The 11,546-nt window shown below is 45.1% G+C and overlaps 1 protein-coding gene across 1 annotated transcript in view; it reads right to left on the bottom strand.

Annotated features, from left to right (window-relative positions):
- The window catches only part of LOC115207196 (leucine-rich repeats and immunoglobulin-like domains protein 1), a 68,749-nt gene extending 58,202 nt beyond the window's left edge, over positions 1–10,547 (bottom strand). The window contains exon 1 of the mRNA XM_029774170.1: positions 10,470–10,547. Within this exon, the coding sequence (XP_029630030.1) occupies positions 10,470–10,547 (78 nt within the window). The remainder of the gene's footprint in view (positions 1–10,469) is intronic.
- Between the last annotated feature and the right edge of the window lie 999 nt (positions 10,548–11,546).

Raw genomic sequence — 11,546 nt, 5'->3', positions numbered from 1 at the left:
TTCATGTGAGTGTATTTCTGGCTGTGTATGTTGAGTGTCTACAGATATGTAAGCATGCTTGCATACCTGCATGTGTATATAAGTGTGTCATGTGGATGTGGCCATGTGTGTTGTGCAATAAGTGCCCGCGTGTGGGTGCCATGCACATACAGTATAGCATCTCTCTCTCTCTCTCTCTCTCTCTCTCTCTCTCTCTCTCCCCCTCTCTCCCTCTCTCTCTCTCTCTCTTCCTCTCTCCCTCTCTCTCCCTCTCTCCCTCTCTCCCTCTCTCCCTCTCTCTCTGAAAGCAGAACAGACAGGAAATACTTCCTAATTGGGAGATTAGTGAAGCCTCTGCCAGCTGTAAAGGAGAGAGGCTGTGTAAGGCAGGAAGGAGAGAAACACTCTCCTGCTGGACTTGTTGCCTTTTAACTCTTTACATGTCATGACCACACTCTGGAATACAGGGGGCAAGCAAGAGGGAAGTGGGATATACTGAATATGGTTCCATATAGGATCCATTATATGTTACCATAAAATTACATTAATGTCGTAAACTGAACAAAAATATAAACACAACATGCAACAATTTCAAAGATTTCACAGAGTTACAGTTCATGTAAGGATATCAATCAATTGAAATAAATTCATTAGGCACTAATCTATGGATTTCACATGACTGGGAATACCTTAAAGAAAGGTAGGGGCGTGGATCAGAAAACCAGTCAGTATCTGGTGTGACCACCATTTGCTTCATACAGCCCGACACATCTCCTCTGCATAGAGTTGATCAGGCTGCAGATTGTGTCCTGTGGAATGTTGTCCCACTCCTCTTCAATGGCTGTGTGAAGTTCCTGGATATTGGCGGGAACTGGAACACGCTGTGGTACATGTCGATCCAGAGCAACTTGCACATCATCATCTGCACATCTATCACTTCAGTGTTAATTTGCTAAATTGTAATTACTTCGCTACTATGGCCTATTTATTGCCTTTACCTCTTTACTCCATTTGCACGCACTGTATATAGATTTTCAATTGTGTTATTGACTGTTCTTTTGTGTATCCTATGTGTAACTGTCACGCTTGTCTTCGTCTTCCGACGATAGTGCGAAATCGTCATCAGAAAATGTGGACCAATATGCAGCAGGTACGTGAATGCTCATCTTGACTTTTATTTACTATAAGAATGAACATACAAAATAACAAAATACGAAGACGAACAAATAACAGTCTGGCAAAGCATAGGGCTTTACACAGAACAATCACCCACCAATCACAAACACAAACACACCCTGATATATGAGACTCTCAATCAAAGGCAGATAGACAACACCTGCCTTCAACTGAGAGTCCCAATCCCAATTAACCAACATAGAAACACACTCACCAGACTAGACATATAAATACATAAACAGACTATAAACCAAAACCCCGGAAATACTAAATCAAACACCCTTAATCAAACACACCACCCTGAACCACATAAAACAAATACCCTCTGTCACGCCCTGACCAAACTACAAAACAATTAACCTTATATACTGGCCAGGACGTGACAGTAACTCTGTGTTGTTTTTTGTCGCACTGCTTTGCTTTATCTTGGCCAGGTCACAGTTATAAATGAGAACTTGTTCTAAACTGGCCTACCTGGTTAAATAAAGGTGAAATAAAAAAAAATAAAAAAATCCCAAACATGCTCAATGGGTGACATGTCTGGTGAATATACAGGCCATGGAAGAATTGGGACATTTTCAGCTTCCAGGAATTGTGAACAGATCCTTGCGACATGGGGCCGTGCATTATCATGCTGAAACATGAGGTGATGCTGGCGGATGAGTAGCACGACAATGGGCCTCAGGATCTCGTCACAGTATCTCTGTGCATTAAAATTGCCATCGATAAAATGCAATTGGGTTCATAGTCCGTATGCTTGCCCATACCATAACCCCACCGCTCCCATGGGGCACTCCCATGCGGTTGTGAGGCTGGTTGGACGTACTGCCAAATTCTCTATAACAACGTTGGAGGTGGCGTATGACAGAGAAATTAACATTAAATTATCTGGCAACAGCTCTGGTGGACATTCCTACAGTCAGCATGCCAATTACACGCTCCCTTAAAACTTGAGTTATCTGTGGCATTGTTTTGTGTGACAAAACTGCACATTTTAGAGTGGCCTTTAATTGTCCCCCAGCACAAGGTGCACCTGTGTAATGACCATGCTGTTTAATCAGCTTCTTGATATGCCACACCTGTCAGGTTGATGGATTATCTTGGCAAAGGATAAATGCTCACTAACAGGGATCTAAAATAATTTGTGCACAAAACTTGAGAGAAATAAGCTTTTTGTGCGTATTTCAGCTCATGAAACATGGGACCAACACTTTACATGTTACGTTTATATACTGCTCAAAAAAATAAAGGGAACACTTAAACAACACAATGTAACTCCAAGTCAATCACACTTCTGTGAAATCAAATTGTCCACTTAGGAAGCAACACTGATTGACAATAAATTTCACATGCTGTTGTGCAAATGGAATAGACAACAGGTGGAAATTATCGGCAATTAGCAAGACACCCCCAATAAAGGAGTAGTTCTGCGGGTGGTAACCACAGACCACTTCTCAGTTCCTATGCTTCCTGGCTGATGTTTTGGTCACTTTTGAACGCTGGCGGTGCTTTCACTCTAGTGGTAGCATGAGACGGAGTCTACAACCCACACAAGTGGCTCAGGTAGTGCAGCTCATCCAGGATGGCACATCAATGCGAGCTGTGGCAAGAAGGTTTGCTGTGTCTGTCAGCGTAGTGTCCAGAGCATGGAGGCGCTACCAGGAGACAGGCCAGTACATCAGGAGACGTGGAGGAGGCCGTAGGAGGGCAACAACCCAGCAGCAGGACCGCTACCTCCGCCTTTGTGCAAGGAGGAGCAGGAGGAGCACTGCCAGAGCCCTGCAAAATGACCTCCAGCAGGCCACAAATGTGCATGTGTCTGCTCAAACTGTCAGAAACAGACTCCATGAGGGTGGTATGAGGGCCCAACGTCCACAGGTGGGGGTTGTGCTTACAGCCCAACACCGTGCAGGACGTTTGGCATTTGCCAGAGAACACCAAGATTGGCAAATTCGCCACTGACGCCCTGTGCTCTTCACAGATGAAAGCAGGTTCACACTGAGCACATGTGACAGACGTGACAGTCTGGAGACGCCGTGGAGAACGTTCTGCTGCCTGCAACATCCTCCAGCATGACCGGTTTGGCGGTGGGTCAGTCATGGTGTGGGGTGGCATTTCTTTGGGGGGCCGCACAGCCCTCCATGTGCTCGCCAGAGGTAGCCTGACTGCCATTAGGTACCGAGATGAGATCCTCAGACCCCTTGTGAGACCATATGCTGGTGCTGTTGGCCCTGGGTTCCTCCTAATGCAAGACAATGCTAGACCTCATGTGGCTGGAGTGTGTCAGCAGTTCCTGCAAGAGGAAGGCATTGATGCTATGGACTGGCCCGCCCGTTCCCCGGACCTGAATCCAATTGAGCACATCTGGGACATCATGTCTCGCTCCATCCACCAACGCCATGTTGCACCACAGACTGTCCAGGAGTTGGCGGATGCTTTAGTCCAGGTCTGGGAGGAGATCCCTCAGGAGACCATCCGCCACCTCATCAGGAGCATGCCCAGGCGTTGTAGGGAGGTCATACAGGCACGTGGAGGCCACACACACTACTGAGCCTCATTTTGACTTGTTTTAAGGACATTACATCAAAGTTGGATCAGCCTGTAGTGTGGTTTTCCACTTTAATTTTGAGTGTGACTCCAAATCCAGACCTCCATGGGTTGATAAATTGGATTTCCATTGATTATTTTTGTCTGATTTTGTTGTCAGCACATTCAACTATGTAAAGAAAAAAGTATTTAATAAGATTATTTCATTCATTCAGATCTAGGATGTGTTATTTTAGTGTTCCCTTTATTTTTTTGAGCAGTGTATTTATTTTCAGTAATTTTACAAAATGAAAGCCCTGTAATGACAATGGCAATAATAAGTTAGCATTTGGTTATGTATGTGGTTGTCCAAACTGCTTTGAATCTGGCAGTTATATGAAGACACTACTCATGGTTGTGACACATATGTGATTTCACATAAAAGTCAATGTGAAATAGGAGTTTGCTCTAGGGTATAAATGTCTACATGTCAGCCCCATGCCACTGTTCTGTTTCCACCCTGCCTATAGTGACTGAGTGTGGAGGTAGGTAGGATACCTTGGCAAACACACTTTCATCTTTACTCACACTCCTTGTGAAAGCCATGATGGAAATTTTTTTTTTACCCAGAACTACTGCTCCTAATGCATGTTGAGCACATTCAGATTCTTTGCCAGTTCTATATAGTTAAACCTTTTCCAAAAGTTGGATGAGTTTATCTGCCAAAAACAATGAAGTCCCTTTCATAGACTGGTCTGACCAGAATAAGCAGAGAGCAAACATCTCATGAAGATCTCCCTCCTTCAGGAAGCGGCAGTTTGAGTACAGGATGTTATTCATGGCCGTAGTTGGTCCAGGACCTTCCCTTCACCAGTTGGTATTTCAATCACTGAACAGCAGTTCTACTGCATGTCAACTGCCTGGTTTCAATCAACCTGCAGAGCATTAACTCCTGATTGTGACTTGAGAACGTACAGTTGGTCATGTTTACTAACTTCTGAAAAACCACCACTGATGTTCACTACTAACAAATGAATAATGACCATAACACAGTTGGATAACCCCTTAATTCTTGATAGTGCGTTCTCATTATGTTTAGATAAATACTGCCTCTGAACCATTGGTGATTGATTAAAACACTGTGGCCCATTCACTAGCCTCAGCTGCAACGCGCTATGCAGACAGATGGGAAATAAGCCACCATTACTTACTATTACTCACTTATCGTTAAACTGCTGCATTTAAACTAAATTGTCTCTATTGGTGAGCAAATCGAGACAAGACTACCTAGGACACCTGCATGGACCGTGGAGTGGGGGGGGGGGGGACGAACAGAGATCCCATCAGAGATCCTTTGCCTTTTCATCTAAAAACACAGCATTTCACACACCACAACGCTCGTACACAGGCAGATGCTGTAATAATTTACCCATATTTTCACAGCTTAGATTGTCACAGAGCTTTATGTTGTGCAGTTGTGTTTATACCATAATCTAATGTTGACTAGATTCACTTGTTATCTTAAACATTGTAACCTGTCGGTTGGAATGGTGTTACCATACAGAGTCCTCTGTAAAGTATCTCCAATCCAAGATGGCGTAGCAGTCAGACGTCTTTGTCCTTCGTCTTGTCGTGTCCCATGTGTATATATATATTTACATATTTTCTTCGCATATCTTTTTATATATATTTTTTTCTAAAAACTCAACCTCAAAACACTCTCCTGCAGTTTAAAAAAAAAGTATTATTTTCCTCAAATCTGGAATCTGAAATCCTCAACAGAAGCTACCTCTGCGGAAGCACAGTTCCCGCTCAGCCCAGTCAAAACTGTTCGCTGCTCTGGCACCCCAATGGTGGAACAAGCTCCCTCACGACGCCAGGACAGCGGAGTCAATCACCACCTTCCGGAGACACCTGAAACCCCACCTCTTTAAGGAATACCTGGGATAGGATAAAGTAATCCTTCTACCCCACCCCCCCACCCCTCCAAGAAAAGATATAGATATACTATTGTAAAGTGGTTGTTCCACTGGATATCGTAAGGTGAATGCACCAATTTGTAAGTCGCTCTGGATAAGAGCGTCTGCTAAATGACGTAAATGTAAATGCTAGCCAGAGGTTAGCCAGAGGTTGGCCAGTTCACTGGCTAATGTTGGAGTTCAGCTAGCCACGGTTGACGGTCATCAGCTATCCCTTAACTCGAAAAGCTATCACTAGTTTTGTACAGCACGACTCAGACCAGAGCATACCGGACCTATTTTCTCTCCATATCCCCGGATTTCTACCGCAGGCTCTGGACATTTACACCTAGATCTTGCAGCTAGCTAGCTGCTATCCAACTGACTAATAGGCTAATGTCGGTCCCGGAGCTAACATCAATTATTCCGGAGCTAGCCAGCTGAAGAGGTCCATCAGCCACTCCTGGGCTACAATCACCTATCCGGACCCGTTTTACTGCCGATGCGGAGCCCCATCGGGCCTTCACGACTGGACTACCGACGTTATCTGCCCGAGGGAGTTATCCAACTGGCCCCTCCGTCGCGATGTAACCTGAACGCCTATCTGCGGCCCGCTAATCGTTAGCTGTCTTATCGGCTGCTGTCTGAATAGGTCTATCGGACAATTTTCTTGGGCCACTATAACTATTTTGCCAATTGGATTGGTCCCCTCTACCACACGGAACGCCACTAATCTACAGACGGAAACACACGAGGTGGTTAAAACCATCTTCTGCCAGCTTGCTACCTATGGTGATTAGCTGTCTGAATCTCACGGGACCCTTATGATCACTCGGCTAAGCATGCCTCTCCTTAATGTCAATATGCCTTGTCCATTGCTGTTCTGGTTAGTGTTTATTGGCTTATTTCACTGTAGAGCCTCTAGCCCTGCTCATTATACCTTATCCAACCTTTCAGTTCCACCACCCACACATGCTATGACATCTGGTTTCAATGATGTTTCTAGAGACAATATCTCTCTCATCATCACTCAATGCCACTGTATTCACATCCTACCATACCTTTGTCTGTACATTATACCTTGAAGCTATTTTATCGCCCCCAGAAACCTACTCCCTTTACTCTCTATTCTGGATGTCATAGACAACCAATTCTCATAGCTTTTAGCCGTACCCTTATCCTACTCCTCCTCTGTTCCTCTGGTGATGTAGAGGTGAATCCAGGCCCTGCAGTGCCTAGCTCCACTCCTATTCCCCAGCCGCTCTCTTTTGATGACTTCTGTAACCGTAATAGCCTTGGTTTCATGCATGTTAACATTAGAAGCCTTCTCCCTGAGTTTGTTTATTCACTGCTTTAGCACACTCTGCCAACCCGGATGAGCTAGCCGTGTCTGAATCCTGGCTTAGGAAGTCCACCAAAAACTCTGAAATCTGCATCCCTAACTACAACATTTTCAGACAAGATAGAAGGGCCAAAGGGGGCGGTGTTACAATCTACTGCAGAGATATCCTGCAGAGTTCTGTCCTTCTATCCAGGTCTGTACCCAAACAATTTGAACTTCTACTTTTAAAAATCCATCTCTCTAAAAACAAGTCTCTCAACTTTGCCGCCTGCTATAGACCACCCTCTGCCCCCAGCTGTGCTCTGGACACCATATGTGAACTGATTGCCCCCCATCTATCTTCAGAGCTCGTGCTGCTAGGTGACCTAAACTGGGACATGCTTAACACCCCAGCCATCCTACAATCTAAGCTGGATGCCCTCGATCTCACACAAATTATCAATGAACCTACCAGCTACCACCCCAAAGCCGTAAACACGGGCACCCTCATAGATATCATCCTAACCAACTTGCCCTTTAAATACACCTCTGCTGTTTTCAACCAAGATCTCAGCAACCACTGCCTCATTGCCTGCATCCGTAATGGGTCAGCGGTCAAACGACCTCCACTCATCACTGTCAAACGCTCCCTGAAACATTTCAACGAGCAAGCCTTTCTAATTGACCTGGCCCGGGTATCCTGGAAGGATATTGACCTCATCCCGTCAGTAGAGGATGCCTGGTTATTTTTTTTTAAATGCCTTTCTCACCATCTTAAATAAGCATGCCCCATTCAAGAAATTTAGAACCAGGAACAGATATAGCCTTTGGTTCTCTCCAGACCTGACTGCCCTTAACCAACACAAAAACATCCTGTGGCGTTCTGCATTAGCATCAAACAGCCCCCATGATATGCAACTTTTCAGGGAAGTTAGAAACCAATATACACAGGCAGTTAGAAAAGCCAAGGCTAGCTTTTTCAAGCAGAAATTTGCTTCCTGCAACACAAACTCAAAAAAGTTCTGGGACACTGTAAAGTCCATGGAGAATAAGAACACCTCCTCCCAGCTGCCCACTGCACTGAGGATAGGAAACTCTGTCACCTCCGATAAATCCACTATAATTGAGAATTTCAATAAGCATTTTTCTACAGCTGGCCATGCTTTCCACCTGGCTACCCCTACTGCGGTCAACAGCACTGCACCCCCCACAGCTACTCGCCCAAGCCTTCCCCATTTCTCCTTCTCCCAAATCCAGTCAGCTGATGTTCTGAAAGAATTGCAAATTCTGGACCCCTACAAATCAGCCGGGCTAGACAATCTGGACCCTTTCTTTCTAAAATGATCTGCCGAAATTGTTGCAACCCCTATTACTAGCCTGTCGTCTGAGATTCCAAAAGATTGAAAAGCAGCTGCTGTCATCCCCCTCTTCAAAGGAGGGGACACTCTTGACCCAAACTGCTACAGACCTATATCAATCCTACCCTGCCTTTCTAAGGTCTTCGAAAGCCAAGTCAACAAACAAATTACCGACCATTTCGAATCCCACCGCACCTTCTCTGCTATGCAATCTGGTTTCAGAGCTGGTCATGGGTGCACCTCAGCCACGCTCAAGGTCCTAAACGATATCGTAACCACCATCGATAAGAAACAATACTGTGCTGCCGTATTCATTGACCTGGCCAAGGCTTTCGACTCTGTCAATCGCCACATCCTCATCGGCAGACTCAATGGCCTTGGTTTCTCAAATGATTGCCTCGCCTGGTTCACCAACTACTTCTCTGATAGAGTTCAATGTGTCAAATCGGATGGCCTGTTGTCCGGGCCTCTGGTAGTCTCAATGGGGGTGCCACAGGGTTCAATTCTTGGGTCAACTCTTTTCTCTGTATACGTCAATGATGTCGCTCTTGCTGCTGGTGATTCTGATCCACCTCTACGCAGACGACACCATTCTGTATACTTCTGGCCCTTCTTTGGACACTGTGTTAACAACCCTCCAGATGAGTTTCAATGCCATACAACTCTCCTTCCGTGGCCTCCAACTGCTCTTAAATACAAGTAAAACTAAATGCATGCTCTTCAACCGATCGCTGCCCGCACCTGCCCGCCCGTCCCGCATCACTACTCTGGACGGTTCTTACTTAGAATATGTGGACAACTACAAATACCTAGGTGTCTGGTTAGACTGTAAGCTCTCCTTCCAGACTCACATCAAACATCTCCAATCCAAAGTTAAATCTAGAATTGGCTTCCTATTTCGCAACAAAGCATCCTTCACTCATGCTGCCAAACATACCCTCGTAAAACTGACCATCCTACCGATCCTCAACTTCGGCGATGTCATTTACAAAATAGCCTCCAATACCGTACTCAATAAACTGGATGCAGTCTATCACAGTGCCATTCATTTTGTCACCAAAGCCCCATATACTACTCACCACTGCAACCTGTACGCTCTCGTTGGCTGGCCCTCGCTTCATACTCGTCGCCAAACCCACTGGCTCCAGGTCATCTACAAGACCCTGCTAGGTAAAGTCCCCCCTTATCTCAGCTCACTGGTCACCGTAGCAGCACCCACCTGTAGCACGCGCTCCAGCAGGTATATCTCTCCGGTCACCCCCAAAGCCAATTCCTCCTTTGGCCGTCTCTCCTTCCAGTTCTCTGCTGCCAATGACTGGAACGAACTACAAAAATCTCTGAAACTGGAAACACATCTCCCTCACTAGCTATAATATTAAGCACCAACTGTCAGAGCAGCTCACAGATCACTGCACCTGTACATAGCCCATCTATAATTTAGCCCAAACAACTACCTCTTCCCCTACTGTATTTATTTATTTAGCTACTTTGCACCCCATTATGTCTATTTCTACTTTGCACTTTCTTCCACTACAAATCTACCATTCCAGTGTTTTACTTGCTATATTGTATTTACTTTGCCACCATGGCCTTTTTTGCCTTTACCTCCCTTATCTCACCTCATTTGCTCACATTGTATATAGACTTATTTTTCTACTGTATTATTGACTGTATGTTTGTTTTACTCCATGTGTAACTCTGTGTTGTTATATGTGTCGAACTGCTTTGCTTTATCTTGGCCAGGTCGCAGTTGTAAATGAGAACTTGTTCTCAACTTGCCTACCTGGTTAAATAAAGGTGAAATAAATAAAATAAATACAAATATTTCAGTTAACAGAATAACAGGAATATAACATATTTCTCACCTCTTTACTTCACCGTTTACCTACTGGCTGTGTAACACTAATGAACCATAGCTGCCTTGAATAATATCTAATTAACCACAAAGGAGATGGACGTTCTAAGCAATCAATAGGGATTGTCAAGTGAAGGTGTGCATACAAATCCCACACAAATGAGCTGTAATGGTCTATAGAAAAGGGCTGCATTGACCAAAACGTGTACATAATAGACTTACGGAGGAAGGAATGTGTGCAGGGACATGTTATTTCTACTGAGCGACTATAGGCCTGCCCAGGAGGTTGTTCCTACCAACAGCAGCTCAGCTAGCCCCAGGCTCCCAGAGCACAGGTGCAGCTCTGGCATCTCTTTCCCCCCCAGCGACCCCATGACACTTATACATAAACAAATAATGGTCTATATATTGGTGACCAAGGTTGTTCTTTAGTTTTTTTGTTTTACCAGTTTCAGCTTTTGGTGTAGTTTCTGTCCACAAAGCTACAAAGCAAATATAATTCCCTGTGTGTTGAGGTAAAGGGTAAACATGGGTTGTTGTGACGTGTGTGGTGAGTGAGTGCTGGTATGTGTCTGAAATTGCTGACATTGAGCCCTGCACAATGTTTTTTCTGGGTTATATGTTTTGAGAAGTCTCTCCCTGCCTCTGGCTCACCTGTTGAGGTCTGACAACAAAACAAATGGCTTCCACCACGTCTGTGGGTGACCTATGACCCTGTCTTCAGTTGCCCTGCGGAGCCAGGGAGTTTGTCAAGTCTCCGATTCAATAACATATTTCCTCAATGAGCTTAAGCGCTTAGTGGTTTAACACCTGTAACGCCATCTCTGCAACATATACACTATATCTACACAAGTATGTGGACACCCCTTCAAATAAGTGGATTAGGCTATTTCAGCCACACCCGTTGTTGACAGGTGTATAAAATCGAGCACACAGCCGTGCACTCTCCATAGAAAAAACTTTGGCAGTAGAATGGCTCAGTGACTTTCAACGTGGCACCGTCATGGGATTCCACCTTTCCAACAAGTCAGTTCATCTAATTTCTGCCCTGATAGAGCTGCTCCGGTCAACTGTAAGTGCTGTTATTGTGAAGGGGAAACGTCTAGAAGCAACACTGTTTCAGCCGCGAAGTGGTAGGTCTAACAAGCTCACAGCACGGGACAGCCGAGTGCTGAAGCGCGTAGCGCAAAAAAATAGTCTGTCCTTGGTTGCAACACTCACTACCGAGTTCCAAACTGCCTCTGGAAGCAACGTCAGCACAATAACTGTTCGTTGGGAGCTTCATGAAATGGGTTTCCATGGCCGAGCAGCCGAACACAAACCTAAGATCACCATGCGCAATGCCAAGCGTCGTGCTGTAAAGCTTGCCACAA

The sequence above is a fragment of the Salmo trutta genome, chromosome 14 (genome assembly GCF_901001165.1).
Source record: "Salmo trutta chromosome 14, fSalTru1.1, whole genome shotgun sequence".
NCBI lineage: Eukaryota > Metazoa > Chordata > Actinopteri > Salmoniformes > Salmonidae > Salmo > Salmo trutta.
This window is presented reverse-complemented; position numbering and strand designations above follow the sequence as displayed.